The sequence below is a fragment of the Myripristis murdjan genome, chromosome 17, assembly GCF_902150065.1.
Source record: "Myripristis murdjan chromosome 17, fMyrMur1.1, whole genome shotgun sequence".
NCBI lineage: Eukaryota > Metazoa > Chordata > Actinopteri > Holocentriformes > Holocentridae > Myripristis > Myripristis murdjan.
The window spans coordinates 30,461,039-30,488,028 of NC_043996.1; the positions used below are offsets into that span (position 1 = coordinate 30,461,039).

Consider the following 26,990-nt stretch of genomic DNA (forward strand, 5'->3'; position numbering starts at 1 on the left):
CACAGGAAGCAGCGCTCAAAAGACACTGAATGAACGACTTCTGACTTAACAAGGTCTTATAAGTAAAATCACCATTCAAACAGCAGTTGAATTAAATGAAAAAGAGAATCAATTAAAACTTTAAAAACAACCCACACCAGTTAAATTATAAAGCAGGAAACAAACAATAAAACACGAGCAAACTGCAAATAACATAAAGCACAAATGCCGTTTTCAACACGTTTGAGCACTTTGACGTCTAACTGATGTTGGAATCTGCTCCAACACTGAAAACGCCTGTAAATACAGCATCAAAATCAACATTATGATCACATTTGTAGCGATTAATAGTTGCAACTCACCTCAGTTTTTGCAGTCCAAACATAAATATCCTTCTAACTAACACCTAAACAGTTTCCAACCCCATATTTTGCATAAAACTGTAAATTGTACTTGTTTGGGTTGACATTGAACAGCTTCCATGGCCCATGTCCATCAGATGCTTGCTTGTATGTTAATGTTGAGTTAAAAAAAAAAGACTTTTGAATTGTGTGTTGATCCAAACACAACATTGTTAATAAAGCATATGTCATGCAGATTGTAGCCCAAATACTAGAAAGGCCAGTGGATTTTGGCATTGAAAGAAAAAGCCAACGAGCACTGAGCTGAATTGGGTAAATATTATTTTCACTGCGATGTCCTCCAGAAGGTGAGTTCAGGAAAGGTCTGGAAAGCAGAGGTGTTTCTGAAAGGGATTTGCTCCTCATTCAGTGCAGTGGCTTGGCCTTTCTAATGTTCCTCATTAATGCGGTTGGATGGTTTTGTTGCATCGTCTAAATGCACGCAAACACTTCTCCAATTACACCTGAGACTGAATGTACATGACCTGTCAAGGGACCCCGGACCCGCGCACGGTGATACTGACCTCTGGCTAGGATTATTAAACCACAGGCTGCATGTTTCTGTGATATTGCACAAACTTGCATCTCATTTTCAGCTTTGAACAAATGTGGGATTATCTTCCAAACAGATACGGTAACATCGAACCTTTAGCCAGCATCTTGGTAATATCGCCAAAATCTGTTCTTTTATATCATCTCATGATGCTGAAACCATAATCCATCCATTTGTGTCCTCCAGATTTGATTACTGTACTGCTGCAGCTAGAATTGTAACAAAAACTAGAAAATTCAACCATGTAACACCCGTCCTGACCTCTCATGTCAGAGCAGCATTCATGTATGAGTGGTTTGTGTTTTAAATCGGTGTATTTTGCAGCAAAACTCAGTCATAACTCCCACCAGGGTGTGAGGTTAAACATTTCTATTCATGAAAATAAATCAGAACCACATCTAGACGTGGCTTCATCTCTGTTGTCATTCTCGCTGTCAAGCACTTTTCTCATTTTACTGCTGTTTATCGTTTGCACTACAGACTGTTCCCATGCTGTAGCACTTCACTTCGATTTTTTTAATAGCTTATTTTTTATTTTAGATGTTAGATGTTTATATGGTCTATGGATGAGGCAGTATAAATCACTATGAAGGAACAAACTTTTATGCCCACCAGGGAAAAAAAATAATTCAGCAGAGGCAGGGCTGTGTAGAGCAGGGGGTAAATCCCCCTGCAAATCACAATCAAACAACTGAGTAAACTTGTGTTCATTTGGTAACCCACATTAATATAGACTTAAGCTACATTACTATAGACTTGGACTTCGAAATTTATAGGGCATGAACAGGTTTTGGAGTTTTTCCTGACAATTTAGGGGCAAAACTGGGAGTGGATACCTGATTTCTCCACCTTTTATACATCTGATGACAAACGTCTACGGACAAACTCAGAGCTGTGTGTACGCATCCATCCAAGGCAGAGGCTGCACAAACTTTGGTACTTACGGCCCGTTGCATGGACTCGTACCACCTTACCTGTCCCGTTACATGTTAAAGAAGCAGGTTCAGCTGAAATCTCCAAGCTGCAACTGAAATCCTGCCTTTATTCTCTCCATTGCAGCGTATACCCTTGACCTTGGCCGGGTCCGATATTGCTGTTTATAATGCGGTTGTTTTATTTTAATTTTTATCATTCTATTTTCTTGCTGTGTGTTTTGTCTTTTGTAAAGCGCACCGTGACCGAGATCGTCCACCATCTTCACAAGTCACTCCTCTTTTACCTGGCAGAGGGAAGCAGGCTTTGGATGATGGTGATGAAGATGAGCACGATGAAGGCGCACACCAGGTTGGATTTGAAGACCTCGTCCCTCATCTGGGAGTACTGCACGGCGAGGAGGTGATGAAGAAGAAGAAGAAGCAGAAGAAGAAGAAGAAGAAGAAAGAGAAGAGGAAAAAAGGGGGTAGGAGGTTCGGGGGAAGATAGAGAGACAAGTTTTCAGACAAACGGGAAAGACTAACGAACAAAGTTCCAGCTCAGACACACCGAGGCACTGGCACAGACGCATGCAACGGTTCAACCACAAGCGTTAGAGAGAGACAGGAGCCGGTGGGTTAGCTGTGGGGTCCTGGGGAATGTGCAAAGCTGACGAGCAAAAGCTAGCCGTTAGCAAGAGTTTGCTCCCAAAAAATAAGATTCGGGGTGGGGGGGGGGAAATTGACAGACTCTGCAAAGTTAAAGCGAGTTCTGCTGGTGTTCGTACGTCAAAATGATGGCCTTGAACTGACGCAGTAAGAGCTTTGAAATATAGGTGGGAGGTTTTTTTTTTTTTTTTTTTTTTTTTTTCTTACTCCCGAAAAACATGGGATTGAAATATAAGTGTCTGAAACAGAGTGGGAATAAATCAATTGAAGTGACGTGTTGGAAAAGCTACTGGATTTAAATTTGTAATCCTCCTGTAGGTCTCGATGTGATAAGGGGGGGAAATTGTCTGGTGCTTCAGAGAGATATCATTAGCTCTTCCTGGAGGATGAACTGTGCTAATGTGGGACTGCGCTGATGAGTCACCAGTCTGAGCAGGCAGCCTGACTCATCGCTGTCTTAAACTTTCCACCCCACGACCCTGAAACCCCCCCCATCATCACTACCACCACCACCACCACCACCACCCCCCCGCCTGCCCGCCTCGCTCTGTCTCTTTCTCAAAGGGTGCTGGGAAATTAGCAAGAGGAATGCTTCAATGTTTCGTCACAACTCTGCCAAAAAATAAGGGAGGCCAACAGCAAGTCACTGCACAGTAACTGAGAAGATTAAGAGATCAACCAAAAGGGTTTGGAAATGCTGAGGTCTTGAACATGGCAGCGGGGATTAAAGGGGAAACACAGAAATGGGGGAGAGGGGCCAAAATGAAGGTCAACTGAAAGGTCGGAGGTGTGTGCTTATTTATGGAACAACAAAAATTAAAAAAAAAATTAAAAAATGGGGAAGGAGGGGACAAAAAGCAAAAAAAAAAAAAAAAGTTGAACGTGTCAACTTTTTCCACAAGACGGTAAAAGGGTAACGGGTCCATGGCATGGACTTTTGGTCATGAGTAAACTGAAGGGGATTCTGCTTTCTTGGCAAAGTCAATCAGACCGATTTGCAGCCTCGCTAGCTAACTACGGCACGTCTCAGAGCCAAAAGGAAAACCCCAACAAAAACAACAATAAATAAAAAAAATAAAAATAAATAAAAATAAAAAAAACAGCGTCCATTGGCTTAATTTGTGAGTTTAAACATGAGTCATGATCAAATTGGTTCGATAAACATGTGGAAAATAGGAAGAAATGCATGGAGAAGTGTTCAGAAATGTTTTCTCACACTGGGACGACAAATGGAAGAAGACTCCTGAGGACAAAATAAATAAATAAATTTAAAAAAAAAAAAAAAAAAAAAAAAATGTCAGACCAGAAATCTCCATCTTAACAAGTCACCCAGTCTCATCTTCAGAGTTCAAATCTGTTTTTTTTTTTTTTTTTTTTTCAAATAAGGTAGAAAATCTGCCATTGGGATGAGATAATCCCACTTGTTTCCAACATTAATCAACTTGTTTCTTCAATTGAGTCTCATTTTCTTGATGTTTGTGGCTGATCTGCCTTATTCTGCCTTGTTTGAACACATTTATACCTATTCCCAGAAAAAAAAAACCTGAAACAAAGCTAAAAAAGTAAGAGGAAAAAGGAGATTTTAACGGTGAACTTGAGACTTAATGGCTTGCTCAAATGGAGATTGCTTGCGGTGGATGACGTATTGCATCATTAACACATTAATTTCCCAACGTCCGTCAGTTTTTTTTTTGTTTATTTTATCATTACGCTCTTTGTGACTCATGCAAGTGTACGGCAACTGAATCCCTTTGAGTGAAAGGATAATGCCATGCCTCTTTCTTGAGCAGTGTTATCGTTTCAAGTGCCTTTAGCTTACTCATGATAGGAAAAAAAAAATGCTGGTTGTTATTTTTCTTCTGGAAATTGTATCTAAGAGTAGATATGAGGAAGGAGAGAGAGAGAAAATTTAAAAAAGGAAAAAAATAGTATCTGTCTAAAACCCCAGCTACCTTCTCTTCCAGGCTGGAGTCTTTAAACATCAGTGAGAAAGGCTTGATATGCTCTCTTCTCAACTTATCGCCACTCCGTAAGTCGATGGCGCTCTCTATTCGCTTGTTAATTTCCTCAGGACCAGAGTGGACATGCAAAGCTTGTGCGAGATGGTTTGGAAGCAGATTTATCGAATTTCTCGTTAGGGCAGCCAGAGTCTAGGGGGAAAGCACATGCACATAGAATGAACCTGCTTGTCCCCCTTTGATCCATTCAAGTTACAAACAAACAAAAAAAAGAAAAGAGACACAATTACATTCAGTACACACAGAGAGAAAAACAAAACAGAAAAAAGGAAAGGAAGAAAAGAAAGGGAAGACCAAAATGCAACGTTCTCGATCAGACAGACAGCTCAGAGCAAAGTCATGCATCTCTCATTCACTCGCTCCCATGTTAGTGGTGACAGGTTATACCAACACACACCTCATGACTCAGTAATAATCATTATAACAGTAACAATAATAACAATAATAATAATAACGCTGTAATTATGCCCACAACCACGACTGGGAGGACAAAGGGTGAGGAGACACAACACAAGAGAGAAGACAAAATATAAAAATTAAAGCATGACATGGAGACTGAATTATGATCAGCCGAGGAAGAGTTTCAGTCTAAAAAAAAAAAAAATACAAATAGAAAAGGAAGATACACTTTATTATTTTATACTGTACAGTACACTGAATTACTATAATCTGCATTGCTATAATATGTACGTTGGTTTTTGTGTCGTCTCTGTTACCTTGCGGTTTCTTCAACCTGCAACCATAAATCAAATGTTTCATGTTTTGCATTAAAAAATAAACAAACTGATATCCATGTTGTAATGACTGTTTGGCTCCAGTAGGTGTCACTGTCTGCTAGCCTGTAGAGACACACAGATTGACCTTTAACCCGCAGGTCACGCAGGGGAACAGTGGGTTTGGGTTTTTATGGTTCAGCATGAATTATTGCAGATGGGTTGCCAGCTAAAAAAACTAAAATAAAAACAATAGAAACCATAAAAAGACAGATTCTTTCTTTAAGTGAGCGGGTTGTGCCTGAATTATGTTTTTATTTAGTCACATTTTACTTTGGCCTCCAAAACCACTTGGTTAAGGTAAGGGAAAGGTTAGGTTTCGGCATATAAAAGCACTTGGTTAAGGGAAGGGAAAGTTTACATTTAGGCATAAAAACCACTTGGTTAAGGCATAAAACCACTTGGTTAAGGTAAGGGAAAGGTTAGGTTTCGGCATATAAAAGCACTTGGTTAAGGGAAGGGAAAGGTTACATTTAGGCATAAAAATCACTTGGTTAAGGTAAGGGAAAGGTTAGGTTTAGGCATAAAAACAGCTTGGTTAAGGTAAGGGAAAGGTTAGGTTTAGGCATAAAAACCACTTGGTTAAGGTAGGGGAAAGGTTAGGTTTAGGCATAAAAACAGCTTGGTTAAGGTAAGGGAAATGTTAGGTTTAGGCATAAAACCCACTTGGTTAATGCATAAAAAACACTTGGTTAAGATAAGGGAAAGGTTCGGTTTAGGCATAAAAACCACTTGGTTAAGATAAGGGAAAGGTCAGGTTTAGGCATAAAAACCACTTGGTTAAGGTAAAGGAAAGGTTAGGTTTAGGCATAAAAACCTCTTGGTTAAGGTAAGGGAAAGGTCAGGTTTTGATTTGATTTGATTTGACTTATTTATGGATAGAGTTGAAACAAATCCAAAGGATGACATGTAAAAGTGCATGCACGGATTTCCAACATGGTCCTTTAGGCATAAAAACCGCTTGGTTAAGATAAGGGAAAGATTAGGTTTAGGCATCAAAACCACTTGGTTAAGGTAAGGGAAAGATTAGGTTTAGGCATAAAAACCACTTGCTTAAGGTAAGGGAAAGGTCAGGTTTAGGCATAAAAAGCACTCGGTTAAGGTAAGGGAAAGGTTACATTTAGGCATAAAAACCACTTGCTTAAGGTAAGGGAAAGGTCAGGTTTAGGCATAAAAACCGCTTGGTTAAGGTAAGGGAAAGATTAGGTTTAGGCATAAAACCCACTTGGTTAAGGTAAGGGAAAGATTAGGTTTAGGCATAAAAACCACTCAGTTAAGGTAAGGGAAAGGTCAGGTTTAGGCATAAAAAGCACTCGGTTAAGGTAAGGGAAAGGTTACATTTAGGCATAAAAACCACTTGCTTAAGGTAAGGGAAAGGTCAGGTTTAGGCATAAAAACCGCTTGGTTAAGGTAAGGGAAAGATTAGGTTTAGGCATCAAACCCACTTGGTTAAGGTAAGGGAAATGTTAGGTTTAGGCATAAAACCCATTTGGTTAAGGTAAGGGAAATGTTAGGTTTAGGCATAAAACCCACCTGGTTAAGGCATAAAAACTACTTGGTTAAGGTAAGAGAAAGGTTAGGTTTAGACATAAAAACCACTTGGTTAAGGTAAGGGAAATGTTAGGTTTAGGCATAAAACCCACTTGGTTCAGGCATAAAAACTACTTGGTTAAAGTAAGAGAAAGGTTAGGTTTAGACATAAAAAAACACTTGCTTAAGGTAAGGGAAAGGTCAGGTTTAGGCATAAAAACCGCTTGGTTAAGGTAAGGTAAGCCAACGCTTCCTTGAGGTGATTGGTTGTTTGAGTCTCACAGAGACGGATTTTAACAAATTAGAAAAAAGATTAGAGCCGCAGGAGCGAGCCGGGACAGCGGACTTTCATTTGGCTTGGACCCTCGGGGGATAACGGTGATTTTTCAGAGCGAAGAGGAAAGAGCGGCAGCTTGAACGCGGCTGCGTATCAGGTATCGAGCTGAGGCGCTCATCGAGCCAGGAGTCAGTCCAGGTGAGCTCTTATCGCTCCTGGTTTAGACGTCATTTTTATCACATTCAGTGAAGAGGAACACTCGAGGTAAAAGTGAGAAAGGTTGTTAGAGATCAGGCTGATTGTGTCTGAGTGCTGACATTAGCTCTCCACCATTAGCTGTGACTTATTCTCTCCTAAAGCAGGCAGATGGCAACTGGACAAATTACCCTTTGGAGTGTCTGAGGCCTATAGACCCTGCAGCCATTAATGTGATTATGAGGAGTGTGTGTGTGTGTGTGTGTGTGTGTGTGTGTGTTCAAACCGTCTGCCCAGCTCCAGCCATCTGTATACTGAGCCGCTCAAATGTATCACCTCATCTCGCTTAATCCAACACCTAAACGAAATCCATCACACACAGAGCCCATTAAGAGTGGCTCCTCACAGCCTCACCGTCTGGGTGGTCCAGGCTGAACCTCGCTCGACGTTTCCCACCTGTCAGGTCTGATGTGAGCGGCGCGGGTCTCGGAGCCTAATCAGGGCCAGCTCCCGGCTCCAAATGACGGTAATTTGACGCTTTATTGTTCGCCGTCTCGCAAAAATCACATGAAATCGTGGCGCTGAGTGACGTCGGCGGGAAAGATCGGAGCACTTTCTGGCATTTTGAGAGCGTTTCGAAGTGAGAGTGGATGCTGACCGAGTGCCGAACGTCTCGCCAATCAGAGGACATTCAGGACGTCGTTCAGCGCCAGTATCGCATGTCACGCATACAGAAGACAGAAAACACTGCGGTTTCACGAGCTTTTTATTTCTCTCATTCCACGCTCATTCTTCAAAAATCAAACTAATGTGATTTATAAAGTTGTCACGCCAGCAGTGCCGGCCCGGGTCCAGAAACAGGAGACGCAGCACGTGATGAAGGTTTAAGACTGAAACCCGTCAACCTTTTGGGCCCAAAATAAACGGGTGCAAAAGATGCGACGCCCTTTTTCTCATCATTGATGTGCTGCTTTTTCTGTTTTTTTGTACGTTGAGGAAGTGTGCACGGTGCACCAGGATCCATTTCTAATGAAGTGCCAGCCCAGGAGTCAGTTTTGATTCCAAAGTGACATAAAAAAATACAGACACAATAGAATAAAGACACAGAACTGGAATTAAATTAAATATAATCATTCGACAGTCCAAATGAAATGTGACGGGTCATTTTTCTCACCGCCAAGACACACACACACACACACACACACACACACACACACACACATACACACACACAATTGCTGATTTATCTTTTCATTTCTCTTTTTTCACACTCACTTTCCACTTCCGTGATACCTTTCTCTACACTCAAAGTCCTGAAATGGACAAATGGACAAACACCTGCAGCTGCACTGCTTTTGAGAGTCTTTTTTTTTTTTTAAGAGCAAGAAGCCCTTACAGCATAAAGGCCCTGTCACATTACCTTTTAAAACAGCAAAAGTCCCATTCAAGTCTGTATGAAAGGCGGTAAAACACGGTATTTCCTCTTTGCACCTGGAACTTTGACCCGTGAATTGACACTGTCCACCTGATGTCATATCCTGTTTCACTTCAAAATGCAAAACTCTGTTCAAAAACAATAGAAAAAACAATAGAAGCCATTAGCTCCAACTGATTTGTCTGGGCCCACATATCGCTCGTGTTTCCTCTATGTCAACGACACTCTGATTTCACCTTTGCAAAATCTTCCAGATGGTATGAAGGGTGTGTGATGTGACACTGCACCGCTCCCACCGCTGTGTGTGTGGATGAGGTGTAATGTAGTGTGAAAAGCAATAATTAATAGTGAACTTTGATTTTTTTTCCCTATCAGAGATCACATGATCATTAAAAGTGAGCCACAATTCACGTCTGATTAAATGAACAAGTTTGTACAAAGATTTTCTGTGTTGTAATGTGATTGGACAGTGAATGAGATAAGAAACACAACAAATTACTGTCGTGCCGAGCCTCCAGCACGCAGCAACTGTTTCTGAGAGCTCTTGGCCCTCAGCTCACTAATTACTTAGGACTTGGCCCAGAGTGCTGCACCTCTGCCAGAGCAGTGTCCCACCTGAATACAAACTGCACGTTTTCGCCGTTAACACCCGCCGAGGCGAAGACCTCGAGGAAATCTCCCGGGGCGCCGAGAGAGCTGAACCGGAGCTGAACTTGAACTTGAGGAAAGCTCGGCGGGCTCATGAATTAAACAGCGCGGCTCGCGTGTCCAATAATCAGCCCCAGGAAATGCATGAGGTTTGATTTAATGAAAACAATTGTACGGCGTGTCATGGAAGCATATTATCTGGGGGAATATCAAACACCTAACAAGTACAAATGAGAGAAGTCCCAAGGCTTCTGCATGGTGTCTGCAAACACCGCTCATACAGCTGTTCTGCCAGCACTCTGTGGATAATCCCCTATAGATATTCAACTGAATGATAATTGTTTTATGTATAAGTTCAATATCAACAAGGTCAGCAGAATATCAATAAGCCATAAATTACATTTCAAGTGTTATTTTGGATCCCACCACAGTTCTGGGTGAGACAGAGTCATTAGCACTGTGATTGGTCATGAAATTTGTTGGCCAGTTGCCCATTCACTAAAACAGGTAACTAAACCCTGTGGGCGGGTCCAAGAAAGCCCTCACCCAATCAGAACCATCACCTTAACCCTGTGGGCGGATCCAAGAAAGCCCTCACCCAATCAGAACCATCACCTTAACTCTGTGGGCGGGTCCAAGAAAGCCCTCACCCAATCAGAACCATCACCTTCACCCTGTGGGCGGGTCCAAGAAAGCCCTCAGCCAATCAGAACCATCACCTTAACTCTGTGGGCGGATCCAAGAAAGCCCTCAGCCAATCAGAACCATCACCTTAACTCTGTGGGCGGGTCCAAGAAAGCCCTCACCCAATCAGAACCATCACCTTAACCCTGTGGGCGGGTCCAAGAAAGCCCTCACCCAATCAGAACCATCACCTTAACCCTGTGGGCGGATCCAAGAAAGCCCTCACCCAATCAGAACCATCACCTTAACTCTGTGGGCGGGTCCAAGAAAGCCCTCACCCAATCAGAACCATCACCTTCACCCTGTGGGTGGGTCCAAGAAAGCCCTCAGCCAATCAGAACCATCACCTTAACTCTGTGGGCGGATCCAAGAAAGCCCTCAGCCAATCAGAACCATCACCTTAACCCTGTGGGCGGGTCCAAGAAAGCCCTCACCCAATCAGAACCATCACCTTAACCCTGTGGGCGAGTCCATGAAAGCCCTCACCCAATCAGAGCCCTAACCATAACATTGTGGGCGTGTCTTACCTAGAACTCTCTTGGGTTTCATAACAACGCAGCAGGTGTCCAGCAATGATGTCAACTAGCTCCTCATTTTCGTTAAAATTCAGCAAACACATTTATACTATATTTAACCTCAGCTGACATTCTGATGAACATCTACAGGGCGGTAGTTCTCAAGATGGGGTCCGCGGACCCCTGCGGGTCTGTGACTCATGGCCAGGGGGTCCACAATATGACCGATAAAATGAATAATTGTTAAAATCACCAGCACTTCACCAGCCAGGAGGAAATATCTGAGTCAAAAAAAAACCTCAAAAAGACCAACTCAAAATGGCTGCTTCACATGAACAACATATATGGAACTGAGAGATTTGCTGTTTTTTTTTTTTTTTCTGACTGTTAAATTATTAATGTGGCACAATATTCCTGACTGTTGCAGGATGGGACTTCTGGTCACTAACAGGTGGGTGGAGACTATTTCCATATTCATAGATTCATATTCATGCGCATTTTAAAGGAGGGCAAGGTTTAGAGTTACATTTAAGGTACAATGGGATGTTTTTTCATGGAAAAAACATGCCATATTGATGAACAGAGGTTATTTTTAGGGCGCCTAGTAAACAGCTGAAGCATGACTTTAAAGACAGTAAATATACTTAAGGCACAACAAAGTCATGGAAAAATGGAGTCTGACTCCACACTGAGAAGGTAATCCTGATACTTTGTGCACCACCTGATGACCTAAACAACGTACCTGCCCTCGCCCACACAGCCGTGACACACCAAGTTCAAAGGTCACGGTTGCCATTCGCCTGAGCCTCGCTGTCAGGATTGTTTTTTTGCGGCGTGCTTCCCAGAGGAAGCCCTCAGCCTAAAGGCCACCCGCTTCCAGCTCTGACATTTCTTTTATTTAGACCAGCCGGTGCGATTTCGCCCGCAGCGGCTTTCAGCTGCGAGCGACGCAGCAGTATGGGCTTACATGTATGCTACATATTATTAACTATTACTTGTGTCGGGGAAATGCCAGCATATGGTGACAGGCAAAGGGCAAATGCTTCCAATGGCAACATCAGCGCACGACATGAGAGGAGGCCCGGACGCTGGGAGTGTTCGGCCTCACGTGTCTGGGCTCGGCCGCAGATTACGACTCCTTCATCCTCCAGATGCAGAGTGGCTGTAATTCTCTGGAACGCGTCCTGTTTGGAGCCGGGCCGGTTCCAGCGGCTGTAAGCCGGCGGGGATGTAAACAACAAACACGCTTCTGGGCAAATGAGGACACAAAAAAACTTCCTCACATGCTGTTTGTTTTGCAAACGGGAGCAGCAGCTGTGTTTGTGACCCTTTGCAAAATACTTTCAAGACGTATTTTATTACTGATTACTAGACTTTGACCAATACAGGTTTTCAAAGGCCGATACTGATCATGATAGTTTCTACCAATTTTTATTAAATTTGAAAATTACTAGAAAACTGCTACTATAATAAATCTCTTTTATGTTTAGATAAAAAATATAAATATGCAATACTCTCTAGCAAATAGAAAAATCTACATGTCTTGTGCTTCATTTTAGACACTTTTCCCTGGAATTTAGCAGGACATGGTTGGGATCTTTGGAAACCTCTGGGTCTCCACTACAATTTGCAGTAAAGTTCTGTGGGTTTGTGCATTTCTAATGACGAAACCGCTGATGTAGATCCACAGAAGAGGTATTTACGATACGGAAGGGAAGATTCAGTGGGAACAGAAACCTGCCATAAATTGTCAGTCCTAACTGGTGTTTGTTACCTTATGAGGGCGGTACAGCAGAACGTGTTAATGCTGAATAAAGACACGGTTCACTTTGACTTTTTTCTGCTATTTTTCAACCTCAGGCATGTCGTTGTCTTTTGATTTTTGAGTGAAAAACCTCCAGGTTCGAGCAGCCTGGATGACAGTCAGCAGAAAATAACTGGAGCTTTTGGAAAAGGACACTTTGATTGCATGTAAAATGAGGGGAAACTTTGGTAAAAACATTCAAAATCTGCACTGAAACATTGAAAATCCATGGTATGGGCCTTCAAAAGACATGAAGTTCGACTGTGCAGATTGTACTGCTAACTCTGTTCTGTATTAACGAAAGAGAGGACATGCAGCACAGACAAATGTGATATTCCACTGTGAATAAATATGACCTCTAAAAATTAAATGTGTGACATGTTCATACTTTTTAAAGTTAAAACAGTGAAAAAAAAATGAAACACAATTTTAAATTTTTTACTCGCTTGTATTTTTATATGAAAACGGCCTTATTTTTACTTGCTGGAGGACAGTGTGTCTTTAATGGTGACCTCATGCTCAGCCAGGAGGTGAAAATACAAAATGACAACCAACAAAACGGCAGATTTTGAGCATCTTTCTCTTTCCTAACAGACTTTCCTCTTTTTTTTTTTTTTTTTTTTTTTTTTACAGTTCTGAGAGCATCAAATGCTCTCAAAATTCTGCTTTAGTCCGACTTTATGAGGACATGAATTTAGACAAATCTCCAGAAAAGGAATGATGAATCCTAGAAAAAAAAAAAAAATCAAACCTACAAACAAACCTAATTCATTTTGGCCTGGATTTTGCGGCTCTCACCGACGTGCCGCAGAGACACTCAGAAAGTGGGTCTTCTGAGGAAACACACCGCCTCCTTTGAGGTGAAAGCCTTGTGACAGTGGCATGCATCATGAAAGCCGGCAGGCACACAGCGAAGCATGAAAGAGGTAAAGACAGAGCCACTCAGCCGGTGCAGCGACCCCGCAGAGAGCCGCGAGTCTGATTCCAGAGCTACAGGACACTTCCTCTTACCGAGAAACCACTCAGGGCTCACCTGCATTCCGTTTACGGCTGCAGGTGACCATTATTTTCACTGTCAATCAATCATTTAGCGCATTAAGTGTGGAAAAATAATGACAACCGCTCACGGGAAGTTAGCCGTGTCCAAAAGTGATGACTTCAACTATCCTTCCTTTGTTCAGCATCCAGAAAAAAAATAAAAAATATGAATTATATAATGATAGGAATGAAGAAAAGGAAGACAATCTAGCATGTTGTTAAAGGAGAAATGAATGTGGTTTTCGTAATTCCATTTCCACCTTTGTCGTTAGATTTGCCGAGTTTTCCGACCCCCTCGGCGACTTCATGCCTCAAAAGCGACGAGCGACAAATCTAGTGACTTTTTCTTTTTTTCTTCGGGAGAATATCTGTGTTCATACACCGATGCAGGTGAGCAACAGCAGTCCAGTTCAGTCCAGTTCAGTCCAGTTCAGTCCAGTTCTCAGCCTTATCCCAGATGCTGGTTTTGTTCACGGTTTTTATTAAAGCCCATATACATTTGTTAAATCTGAACGCGGTCCGTTGTAACTCTTGCTTTCTTGTGTGATCTCATTCACATGCAGAATCGCCCGGTATGCAAATTAGATGATGATGTCACATGGCGAATTTTGGGACAGCCAATATCTACTTTCCCTCCACAGGAGCTGGATCGGATGAAGAAATGGACATTGCAGCTGCTAACCACGTTTTTTTTTTTTTTTTTTTTATTTGTTTATTTGACAGGGACAGTGCACATTAATAAACATTACTGTAAATGCGCCAGAGTTAGCCAAGAAGCTATTTTTTTTTTTTTATGGTTCAGCTGCAGATGAAATGATCCAGGGTCTATGCAGGAATCTTGAAGTTAATTTTAATACCTTTTTAAGACTTTTTCAAGACCTGCTCAATATTTTTTAATACCTCACGGCCACTTCCAGCTGTAACCATTTACATCAGTGATATTTTTAACTGAACAGTTTTAGTTTGTGATAAAGACTACAGACCACTATGATACAACAGAGCGTACTTTGTGCTTCTGAATTTCCACCCGCCCGCCCGCTCGCTCTGGCGCTCTCAGAGACAATTTACAAACGCACCCACAATAGCCTAGTTGTTTATGTACCTGTTCATCTTTGTTTGTTTTTTAATAAAAATGAATAAATTCACACACTTTTACGATGTTTTTGGGACTCAAACTCTTGGACAGCTGATTCAGAAAAAAATACTTTCAAAAGTTAAGACTTTATAAAGTCGTGATAAGACTTTTTAATAGTTTTTAAGGCTCTTAATTTTCCCCAAAACTGATTTATCACCTTTTAATACTTTTCAAGACCTCGTGGATGCCCTGTGATCTTAGTGGTAAATGGATCACAGAACAAGCAGATACATGTTTCACGTGCACTGCAGGGCTCAGCTTTTGTGGATCCAGTCGCATTTAGGGGAGAAACACAGACTGTGACAGGGACGATGATGATGATGATGATGATGATGATGTGAAAACACAAATGAATTTTAACGATCCAGAATTCCATGTTCGGGGAAAAAGGGGCTGTGAGTCACCGTTTCCTCCTCCTGTCATCAACGCAGCGTCGTGTTTCATCATTTAAATTAGGCCAATCAGCTCGAGGCAGCGAACACAAAGCGGATCAATGTCATGACTTATCGACTGCAAGAACACACACACACACACACACACACACACACAAATACACGCTGTCTGACTGTCTTTCCTTGTGTTTCTCACTCACTTGTTTTCTCTCTTCTCTCTCTCCACACACACACACACACACACACACACACACACACACGTGTTTTCACCGCAGTGTGCCACCTCGTCCTCAATCCGGCGATGCTGAAAACCAAATCAGACCAGCAGGCGGGGAGGGGAGGGGGGGGCGAGGGGAGGAGGGGTGGGGTGCAACCCGCAGGACGAATCCACAGGAGAGGGAGGCGCCGGGCTCAGAGCGACGACATAAAAGAAAGCTGAAAACTCCGGCGAGGAGCCTTTGATATGCAAAGCGGCTCCTCTGAAGCGCCGCTCCTGACAGGATTTCATTGTTCCAGAGACAAAGAAGTGGCACTTTTCAAAAATAACATTCCTCCGAATCCGAGCGCGCGGTCACGTCGAAACACGGCGCTCCTGCTGGGAGGAGGAACTCGGATGCGCCGGGCCTGCAGGAGGTCACTCCGACGCCGCGCTCAGCTCAAACTCACCGCTCGCTGCTCTGTTTGGCTTTGTTTACTTTTTTAAAGTGAAGTCCCTGAGGGCCTCCCAGGGGGTCCTAACCAAAATGATAGTTTACATTCATTGTAAATTCATTTGACAGCATTTTAACTTTTTTTTATTTGCAACACGAATTCAGTTGTGACATCTGAACAATTAAACCCTTTGAAATGTGAGCAAATTCAGGTTTAAAGGTCAGATCAGTGGTGCTGACTCATTTTTCTTGTGTTTAAACACTTGAGAAAGACGCCTTTCATGAGCATTTGTACCAAAATCTCCTGTTATAAAGGTCCCGACAGGGCAAAAGCACTTCAGACGGGAGTGTGAGGCTTATTGAGTCAATACAGGGCTCCGAAAACATGAACAAGCCTGAAAACCCCTGTTATAATTCACCCGGTTAAATGTAAGCCCTTAAAATGACTGGCAGCCGGTACTATTATCGTTTAATTGATTCACTGTCATTAACTGAAAGCACGCTTGGTTTGGTGAGCAGTTTCTTCACGCTTGCAGCAGGAAGCCTCTCTAGCACAGTTTGAATGACTCTCTGCTCTCGCGTTAAACCCATTTTGCCCCAGGCGGGCTGCTCAAACGGCTGCGGTAAACACTTCTCTGGTGATTTCCACGTCTCTAATTGAAGTCTGCAGCCGGTTGCTGCACGTGGAGCAGCTTCTCCAGGACCTGAGGCGCTGGGATCCGGCGACGCCTGGTCAAACGCAGGCTGGTGCTTCTCTCCTCCGGCGGCAGGGAGGAGCTCCAGCCGCTGCACTGAGCCGTATCGAAGTGAACATCTATAGTATCTGCAGCCAGGACTTTGAAACGCCGCAAACATATGTGACACGGAATGTAAAGCTCAGTGGTGCGCGGTGCCTCCGGCGAGGGGTTTTGAGTCGCTCCGCTGTGGAGCGGCGAAGCAGCAGGTGGCAGGACGGCACGTTCATCTGCAGCGCTGGTGGGACGCAGCGACACGCCAACTCGCAGCAGACGGCATGCAAATGTGTGCAGCTTCACCCCCCAGATCTATTATGCATGACAACATGTCTGCGTCTGTGTGTGTGTGTGTGTGTGTGTGTTCCAGAGATGCCTCCCTGTGTGTGTGTGACTGAGCATGACTTGAGACTGTGTGGGCTTGTCACCAAAAGAAGTCTGCAGGTTCAAACCCTGGAGACCGACCTGACTGGGAAAGTGATGGATGAGATGCAACCGCAGAGCGCCACCAAGGTCGGAAAAGGGAAGTCACAGCCCTGTGTGTGTGTGTGTGTGTGTGTGTGAAGCCCCACCCCCTTTAGACGATGTGGTCGTCACAGGACACGCCTCTTTTCCCGACGGCCAGACTGGAAAGTTGTTGACTGACCAGCCTTGTGACTGCATTTGGAAACCACCGCCTGTTTGTGCTAAGCCCCGCCCACTGACACGCCCCCATTGAAGCTGACTGGCCAAAAAAATTCATGACTTCTTTGCTGGCCGATGACCGACCCTCCCATCCAGTACTTTTTGAATCATACTGACAGGCAGACAGAAATAAATATGGAACATGTTAATAATAATGCTTATTATTCATTCTTAAGGTAATACTAATATTCATTCTTGAGGTAATAGTTTTTTTTTTGTTTGTTTGTTTTTGAAAGAGTTTTTACTCCAAATTTAGATTAAATGTAACTGCATGCATTCTATGTGTTCCATCTTTTACCTTAAAATGTGACTTTTTTTGTCTTGTTCCTGATTGTTGTAAAACGAGGCTGCAGTGTTGAAGAAAAGCTGATTTTTCATCTTATCTTACATTCATTTTGGCGTTCTGTCCCTGCTTTTACTTTCATTGTGTCTGTTTACACTGTAAAGCACTTTGAACAGCATTTCTTGTATGAAAGCTGCCATACAAATAAAGTTCATCATTTATGTTGTAATTATAATGAGTATTATTAATCTTTGTTTATCTGTTTCTTCAGTCCCAAAAGTCATAGGGGTGTCGGGAGGCGTTCCTGTGATGAAACACAATCAGCGTTATACACACTGAGGTTTGTTAATGCTGGTATTTTGTCCTTTTTTATTTTTTAATGTTCTATTTCCTTTAAACATGAGAAACACAGATAAAGCCTGAGTGATCGTCTCTCAGTAGAATCACTAAAAACTACACGTCTGACAGATCAGATGGTTTTTTTTTTAACTAATAAATTCATAAAAAAAGATTGTTTGTGTGTCAGTATTGCATAACTAATCTTAACCCCTGATGTTTCTTCTTTGACGGCTTACCTTAAAGAAAAAAATAAGGTTTTGTCGAACGCTGCTGCGTTTTATGGATTTATGTTTTTATGTTTTATGAAATTCCTCTTCCTGTCAAGCTGAAGATGAAGAAAGCTGCCATCACTGTCCTCTACACTGGGTCACGATAATCTGACTAATTAAGTTTCCATTGTAAGTGTGGAAGCTTTCTCCTTTTTTCTGGATTACAGTTTTTTTTTTTTTGCACACCTGCCATCCGAAAGAGTTAAAAAGTAAATGTGTGTGTGTCTGTCTGTGAGCCATAAAAGACATGTATGTAAATATGTATGCTAAATTAGTTAAGACTAATGCTTCCATTATCATAATTACATTCAAAGTGAAGCACACTGTGTATACCTTTAGCTTCAAGAATTTCCTAATTCTGTCTGTCTGTCTTTTTACCTTTTACTAGATGGTTCTATTGGATTTCTACTTAAATAAAAATAAAAACTAGTCCTCTTCAGAGACAAAATCCTTGTTCTTCTGCCTCCTCTTCCCCTCAAAGCTGAAATATTTGAACTCTCAGTCCTGCTGTGCTCGCTCCAGTTTCGCCTGTAGCCTCAGTTTGACTCCAAAATTAAAAAAAAAAAAAAAAAAGAGAAACCCAAAATAAAAACAGGATGCCCCGCAGGCTGATCTGTTTGAGCTGCACTCCACACAGTCACGGCTGGACGGGCACACACACACTAATTAAACACAAACAAACAAACAAACAAACAAAAAAGAAACAGGGATGAAGAGGATGGGGAAAGTGGGCCACACAGTCAGAGGCTCATTCTCACAAAACAGGCAGGCTGACACGTCGTGGCGTGTTACCACGGCAACACCATCCCTCCAACAAGCCGTCCGCTCATTCACAGGAAAACAAAACAACAAAAGAAAGAAAGAAAGAAAAAAAAACAAGAAAAATCAAACCAACAAACAAGCGAGACAACTGAGAAGATCCCACGCACCGCAAAAAAACGTCCAACCTAACAAGCGGCTGGATCGCGACTCAGAACGAGAGCCGGCCGCCTTCAGCCCAATTTGCTGCCAACAGCTGAGAGGTTTCAGTGAGAACGAGGAGATCTGCCGCTTCATTCAAGATAATAACGCTTGTTACAGAGCATTTTTTCACACTAGTGACACGACTGGAGTCATACGGAAGCCCTGGAGGGACAATCGGGGAGAAAAAAAAAAACAAATACTTTTGCATTCTCTTGCAGAAACTTTTCGTTCTCTCAAGAAACTTTTTTGGGTTGGGGGTTGAAACGTGAAATATTCAGGCTGTTGTTTCATGTGGATCGAGCCGAGCATCATTTGTACTGAATTATCTGACTGATCCAATGCACTCGTTCACTAATATTACGACTGTTAACGTTCCCTTTGTGAACAACGCCCTGTTCAGACCCACAGGTTCGATTCCTCGGTCCAGACAAAGCCAGGATAAGACACACTGCTGCTGGGTTTTTATGAGTTTGTTATAAGTGTGGATACCCGACCCGAGCCTGTCTGGACCGAGCAGGACCCGAGCCTGGCCGGGCCAGATTTGGACAAAAATCTACAAATTATGTTCCGGATTCGGTCACATCAGCGTTACTTCAGTGAAACTCAAGTAAAATACATAAAAACGATGGACCTACTGTCTGTTCTGTGCAACTCCTGTGGAGTGCTGGCGTTTACGTGTTGACACTGAAGGCAACACGTAGGTTATCTCAGGCGGTAAATGTGACCTAAGAATGGAGGACGAGCAAAATCTCAGGCTCGGGTCGGGTCCGGGCACAAAAACAGAATGCCTGTTGGGTTCATGTTGGGTTCGGTGGCTGTGCTGCCGTCTCGGGTCGGGTTCGGACAAAAATATGAGGCCCGATCTGAACTCTAGCTCACGCGGCATTTTTGCAAACAAACAAAAAGTCGTAAACAAAAAGTCACCTGACTGGACTTGACTGGGGACTGGGTCGAGCTGTGGACGCAGACGGTGGATGGACGGTATCAAATATAAAACCCAAAGCAGCTGTTAGCACTCCACCGAATGGACGTTTTCCCGACTGCACCTTCTAGAGGCTCAGAAGCTGTTAGCATTAGTTGCTATCATCGGTCTGTCTTAACCAATCAGATGGGACCCTGGAGCCAGACGTACTGTGACGCAGAATACGGACCAACGAAGAAGTCGCTCGCAGGAGGAGGTAGACACGGAAATCACATGGATCAAGACCTCGGATCAAGTCCTGACCCCAACTAACTCAAACCTGCGGGGGGATCACAACCGAGAAAGATGCTGATTGGCTTTGTTTATTTTCTCTTTTACTTTTACCAGCTCAAGATGGAGGACTTAAGAGGATTTAACGCAGAGTCAAAAGGGACGGCTGATTCTGGCTCGTCATTATTATCGAAGGATCATCTCAAAGAGCCGGGAACGCTCTAGGACAAAAACTACACCTTGTGTTTTCACCGTAATAGTTTCTAGGGAGAATGCAAAAGCTTTGTGAGTGCAAAAGCATTTATTTGTCCCTTTAGGAGAACTGCCGAATCAATACTACTACTGCTATCACTACCAATAAGAATAATAATAATGTCTTACTGCAGTAGTAATTGCTTAAACGAGGTTTACAAAGTTCCTACAAGCAAGAAGAAAAAGGAATAAAATTTGACATAAGGTCAAATTAAAATAAAAAAAAAAATGTTAGTGATGTTCTCACCTGATTCGTATTTTTTATTCCAGTTTTAAGGAAAGTAAGTGTGCAATCCTCAGTCCAAGATCAAGCTCTTTGCTGGGCTGGACGTGTTTTGGCGGTGTGATGCAGTAAGACAACATGATGCCACCTACAGGCGCCGTCGGCACTTACGTTCTGCTTGCCCACGATGTTGTCGAAGGGCAGCTCGGGGCTCCAGGAGCCCTCGTTGAAGGTGGTGCTGCTGGCCCGGCGGTCGGCCGAGCTCGCCGCCTCCTTCATGATGTCCTCGGGCAGCGTGAGCAGGCTGTCCTCCGGCTGCTTGATCAGGTACGTCTCGATGTTGTGGCGGCGGAGGAAGTCGTTGCGGTCCTTCCCGTGGCCTTCCTCTACCTCGTAGTCGCCGTTCAGGCAGTCCAGAGCCGCCTTGGAGATGTGGATCCGCCTTTTTGTGGAGAACAAAGGGGATAAAGGAGGTGATGCAGATGTAAACATGAGACTAAAGCGAGAGAAAACAAATGCTACACCTAGTCAGCATTTGGCAGATGGTGGCATGCAACCAGTGTGCAGTCAAGGAGAACTGTCATCTGTTACAGTTACTGAGGAAAACAGTTGTGTTGGTTCAAATGTTGGTGATTACAAACAGGTTACATCTGAATATATTCTTTTTGGTAAACAGCTGATATGTAGAGTATAAAGATTCATCCTGTTGCTTTGCGTCTTTTCTCGGTGCAGGAACGTCGTCTTGCGGCAGATTTCCAGATGGCACGTTGGGACAAATTTGAGTTCGTCTCTACATCCAGACAGACTCAACTCATCTGGCCATCTGATCGTTGTTTCTGATTGGTTCTCTTGTTTGAATTTGCCCCGCCTCTCTCTTCACTGCCAATCAAAGGAAAGCAGCCGGTCTGCCACGCCTGAGACCAGCCCGGTTTAAACTCATGTTTTTCGGACTTTTCACCCTTAATTCCCAGTTTAAAACATCTGTTAGATAAGTAATCAAAAAGTCACCAAATGTAATAAGTTACATTACTTTGATGAAGTAATTAAAATAGTTTCATGACATTAACACATTTTTAACAGGTAACATGGTACATGGTAAATCCGTACTCTTCACAAATCTGTATGCACAGATTATTAAATGAATCATTTGCAAACTGTGCCCTCAGGTTCACAAATTCATACCTGTAGATTGAATTAGGAGAATGGAAAGCACAAATACAAGCCCACAAAGGCCGCTCACATTAAAAATCCTAACATCGAGATGAATTGATGAATTCCTGTGAAGTCAGGGATGTCAGGAAGATATTTGGTTTGATGCAACAACTATGGACACCCTCTCCATTGGTAGTGTGTGAGTTTTCATTATAATGATATTTGTTCAATGTCAAAATGTTTCCTGTGATAAATACACCCAAAAATAAACTGAGACTTTTTGAATGTGTAATCAGTGTGAGATGATTAGTGGGTGTCCTGCTCCCTTTACTCTTCTTGACTGATATCTAGTTTATTTTTTTGCTGTGTTGGTCCATCTGCCCAAAAACGAAAAACACACCACTGCACATGTAAACCTGTTTGATACAATGCCTCTGCGTTTCTGTTTCCCACAGCAGTTTTTCAAATTTTTTGAACATGAATGGGAGTGAATTGAGGTCAACCTTGACTTCTACGCTCTGATAGCACGTTCTATACACACTTACTCAGTCGACATACGACGGACTAATACAATCACGCCTGTTGATGAGAAATCAAAACAGGGCCGGAAGGGTCCTTGAAAAGCCGTCAGTGGAAACGCACTTGATTTGTGAGCTTTTCAAAAGTTTGCTTGCACAAAACCTGAATGGAAGTCAGATCAGCTGCCGCACTTTTTGGTTGGAATGAAAACCTGCAGACTCCCGGCCGTCCCCGACTAGATAATCGCCCGGTCAGACACGGATTATTAAACTGGTTTCCACTGAGCTGGATGAGCGGACGTTATGTCGTCGTGCATCGTCAGTCGTTAAACCTCGGTCTGCAGCTCGGGAAGCAGCAGAAACTGAACGGAAAAGTTTTAAAAGAGTGGCTTCATCCATTCATGTCGTGCAGTTTAATTCGGCGGAGAGCGGGGTCGGGTCGCGGCCCCATGGACCTGGACAGCAGATGCTGGCAGGAGATTTAAAATCAGCAGTCAGAGGTTTAATCCCATCCCGTCTCTCAAGGCAAAAACAGAATATCACTGTGAGATAAACAGAGGCATATATATATTTTTTTCTTTTTGGCAGGAAACCATTTCAAAGTGATGAGAGCAAAACATCACATCAGCTTCTGGTAGACTGCCTCACCTACTGCCCGTTTGGTTCCCGTGTTTCCACAGGGAATAATCGCCCTCGCTTCACCTCCATTTGTCATCCAAACTGGATCTGCTCTGACCGCCCTGAAGGTTTCTTAGATTTTTTTTCCCAATGAATTTTCACCTGAGCTTTCCTCATTTCCTATTGAAGTGACAGCTGAGGTTATTACCAATTCAATGGCATCCACACTAGCATAAGAGACCTAGAACCTCCAGGTTTGATGTCTTAAAAGGCAGTGAATTTATTCATCTAAAAATAAGGCTTTAACTGGTATTAAAATGTCTAAATCAATATTTTAAAAGTCTTAAAAATGCTAAGACATAGTAATTATTTTTGTCTGGCATTGCAATTTAACCTCTCAAAATGCCTGGTAACATATTTTTTTGGATGCATTAACATCATGCAGGTCAGGACAGCAGAGCCAACTACACTCATATATTGTTTGCTCAGAGTCACAGCACCCTGACTGGCATGAAGGGGACAGATTCAATGAAAACTGGCCGTTCAGTGAAGATTTTGAATACAGTGTGTTTTATGCAACAAGTTTTTCAAACTCGGCACGATGGGAAGAAAGGCGGAGTGGAATCCCAAATGCAGAGAGAAACACAAAACTGCAAACAGTTTTAATTTCTGCTCTACCGTAGTAACTGATGTTGTGTGTTTTGGTTTTTTTTTTTCAGTTTTAAAATTCCAAGTGGCATTAAAAAAAGTCTTAAATCTGTCTTGCCTTAAGCTGTAGGAACCCTGAGCTCCACCGGTTTCCAAGCAAGAGAGCTGGAAAAGAGCGTCGAGAACAAATCCCAAACAAACGTGTGTTATCGTGCATCCTTCAAAACATTTTTCCTGCTAAAAATGGTTTTGTTTCCTGGTCCAGATCATTTAAGGTGGAAGCAACTCGTTTCATACTTGTGTGAGATGTGAAGGCATTTGTACAATGCTGTTCTACAGTCACTGTAGGAAGGAAAAACTCAGAATTTTTGACATTAAAGTGGTAAATTTGCCAGAAAAAACTCACAAATTTATGAGAAAAAACCTCAGAAAACTAGTTTTTCTTCTCTGGGATTCAGTCAGAAGGAAATCCTGGTGATTTGAGCCCAGAATCACAAATCACAAATCATCATCACCGGAGACTGAAGAGACATTGCCGTGACAGAAGAATTTCTGATTCAAAAGAAAACAACATTGTGATTTTCCTGAGTTTTTTTCTTGTAAATTTTTGATTTTATAGTCCTCAAATTTTCTAGTATTTTTTCTCATAAATTTACAGTTTTAATCTTGAAAATCCTGAGTGTTTTTCTTGGATTATTACCCCACTCCCCCAGCTGTGTAGTTTTTTTTTTTTTTTTTTTTTTTTGACCCAACAGTGGCACTAATATACCGTCGTACGCTTGAGATTTGACTTCCCTCAGTTCTCTGCTGAGCTTTGTGATTTTTGATTTCCCAGCTTTCTGCCTGGGATTTCACAATCAGTTTTGTCTGCAGAGTAAAAAACAGAGGCAGTTTGTGCAGCTCCTCGCTCCTGTCTCAGGGCAGGACGGAGTTCGTTATGAGCGGACGTCCCGGCGCTGAGGACTCACCCCGGGATGCCTCCTGACTCCAGCTTGTTGGCGATGTCCACGTCCCAGGACCAGACGTCGAACTGCCACTTCCTGAGGCCGAGCACGCCGCAGAGCACCGAGCCCGAGTGGATCCCGATCCGCATGTCGATGTCGTGCTTCGTACGCGACCGGACGTACCTGCAGGGAGAGGAGAACGTTAAGCTGCGAGTTAGAAAAACAAGAACGTCACGAGGACGGTCACGCTGGGCTGGACGCTATGAAACTTTATCAAGGCATGGCAAAAACATTTTAGTTCAAATCATCTCAGCGGCTCATGATTATTTTCACTGGCCGTTAATCTGCTGATACTTTTATTTATAGATCATTTAGTGCATAAAGTGTAAAAAATAAAGTCTTGTGGGAAGCAATCAGAGCCCAAAGTGATGTCTTCAAATTGCTTCGTTAATTATCTGACCGGCAGCCAAAAAAACGTAAAAAATTAATATAATGAAAATATGAACGGTTAAAAGGAAGACCATCTTAACATCTTAGTGATCTCAGTGAGGCTGGATTTAAACAATGTTTGGTATTTTTACGCACTAAATGATTAAACCTAACACATTACTGAAATTGCAGCAAATTAATTTCTGTTGATCGACTAATGGATTAATCAACTAATCACTTCAGTGCTAATCTGATCCAAAATATGGACTAATCTCTACAGAGGAGATGCGGATGAAGAGAATCGGGGGAGTTGAGAAAGACTTTTATGTTCCGAGACGATTAAGAAGCGGTTTCAACAAAAGGAGGCTGCAGTTTAACGCCAGGAACATGCTGATAATATTTTGTACATTGATGTTTTTTTGCACATTTTATCTCTCACTGGATCAGAGCAGGAGATGTAAAGTAACTGGACGAAGCAGCAGAGGTTCTCCTGGTGTAAGATGCCGGCGAAACAAAAATGATTATGGGAGATTAAAAGATTAAAACTGAAGCAAAGGTGTGAACATTTAGTCCCTTTCCAATAAACGGATCATTAATTCCGTCTACATGTCATCACCTCAGCCCGCACACAGTATGCACTTGTTTACTTGTTTTGGCTTCTGGGCTTTTTCGAGAGGTTTTGAATGTTTATGTCAGATTAAAACCTGCTGTGTCTTCATATAGTTTACAGACAATAAGCATGAATTAAGTGACATAATTAATACAGAGGAAAGAGGGGACAATAAAGAAAAATGCGTAGAATAGCACTGTGGTAAAACCTTACAAAGGACATGTTTTTGCATACTAGCCTGTATATTAACCTCCAATAAATAATAATAATAATGTGTTAGTTTCTACATTTACATTTTCCACATCTCTTTAAAGGGCCTGATAAAGCAGTGAGAGTACAAAGTGAGCGAGGTACCAAGGTGCTCACACTGTGTTGTTACACCCAGCTAAATATGTATAAGAGCTTTATTTTACTGTGAGGTTACCTTAAGGAAATAAGGCTAAACTCTCAGAAAAACATCGGTTCTTAAATGGCTCTTCAAAATGCTCTCTGGGTCTACAAAGAACCATCAGCAGTTGAAGAACCTCTTTATTTTTTTGCTGGTTCTTCACACACTTAGATAGATAGATATACTTTATTGATCCCAACCAGGGAAATTCTTGAAACCAGGGAAATTTCTGTGGTTCTTGAAAGTCCTGAAGGTTCCTCATGTTTACTGGAGTTATTTGGTGGCGGCAGCAGCTAACAATTCTTTTCCTTGTGGATTAATGTGCAGATTATTTCCTCAGTGAATGGATTAATGTCTCACTCTATAAACCATCAGAAAACGTCACAGCTGACATTTTTAATAGCTCGTCTGGAACCCAGTGAAGGAACAAGGAACGTGGAGAACCGGCCAACAACATGTTCATGTTGGTTTTCAACCTGCACACAGTCATCTGATTTAAAACACTCAGAGAAGCTTTTATTCTGAAAAATTACTAAAGGACCATTTAAAAAAAAAGATTCTTTACTGAACCAGTTGGGTCCACAAAGAACTTTCTTGCACAGCTGATCCAGTTAAGGTCCATGCACCTTCATGCACAACCTGTTCAGGTAGATCGACCAATCAGCATGAAGCCCTCAGATGGTTCAGGTGTGAATGAGTTGAACTGAAACAAGAACCATTTATGGCTCCTACAGGAACCCTTTTTCCATGGTTCTTTGAGGCACCTTTAGGGGGTTCTTTGAGGAACCATCTACACAAACAGGTCTTTAAAGAACCTATTTGCTAAGAGGATCTTTGTGGAACCAAAAGCGGTTCCTCTATGGCATCACTCTGAAGCACCGCGTTTGGTTCCAGATAGCGCCTTTATTTTTCTGTGCGTGGTGCAGAAAACATTTAAGTGTGAGTAAACAAGTTTTTGCTCTTCGGTTTAATTACACTGACCTGAGGGCTTCATGCTTGACATTTTGTGTGAAACATTCAGGGGTTTGTTTTTGGTGAGTCAGTGAAATACAATGCTTGTTGGTATTAAATCAGCAAATTAATAAACATGAAATTGACCTGCGGCGAAACAGAACACAGATAACATTAAGCAACGCTCAT

The 26,990-nt window shown here is 42.5% G+C and overlaps 1 protein-coding gene across 1 annotated transcript in view; it reads right to left on the bottom strand.

The window, feature by feature from the left end:
* The window catches only part of adcy8 (adenylate cyclase 8 (brain)), a 149,867-nt gene that overhangs the window by 44,241 nt on the left and 78,636 nt on the right, over window positions 1-26,990 (bottom strand). The window contains exons 6-9 of the mRNA XM_030075106.1: window positions 24,448-24,606; window positions 20,715-20,985; window positions 4,466-4,663; window positions 2,153-2,253 (exon numbers count right to left, since the gene is read on the bottom strand). Coding sequence (XP_029930966.1) covers window positions 2,153-2,253; window positions 4,466-4,663; window positions 20,715-20,985; window positions 24,448-24,606 — 729 coding nt within the window. The remainder of the gene's footprint in view (window positions 1-2,152; window positions 2,254-4,465; window positions 4,664-20,714; window positions 20,986-24,447; window positions 24,607-26,990) is intronic.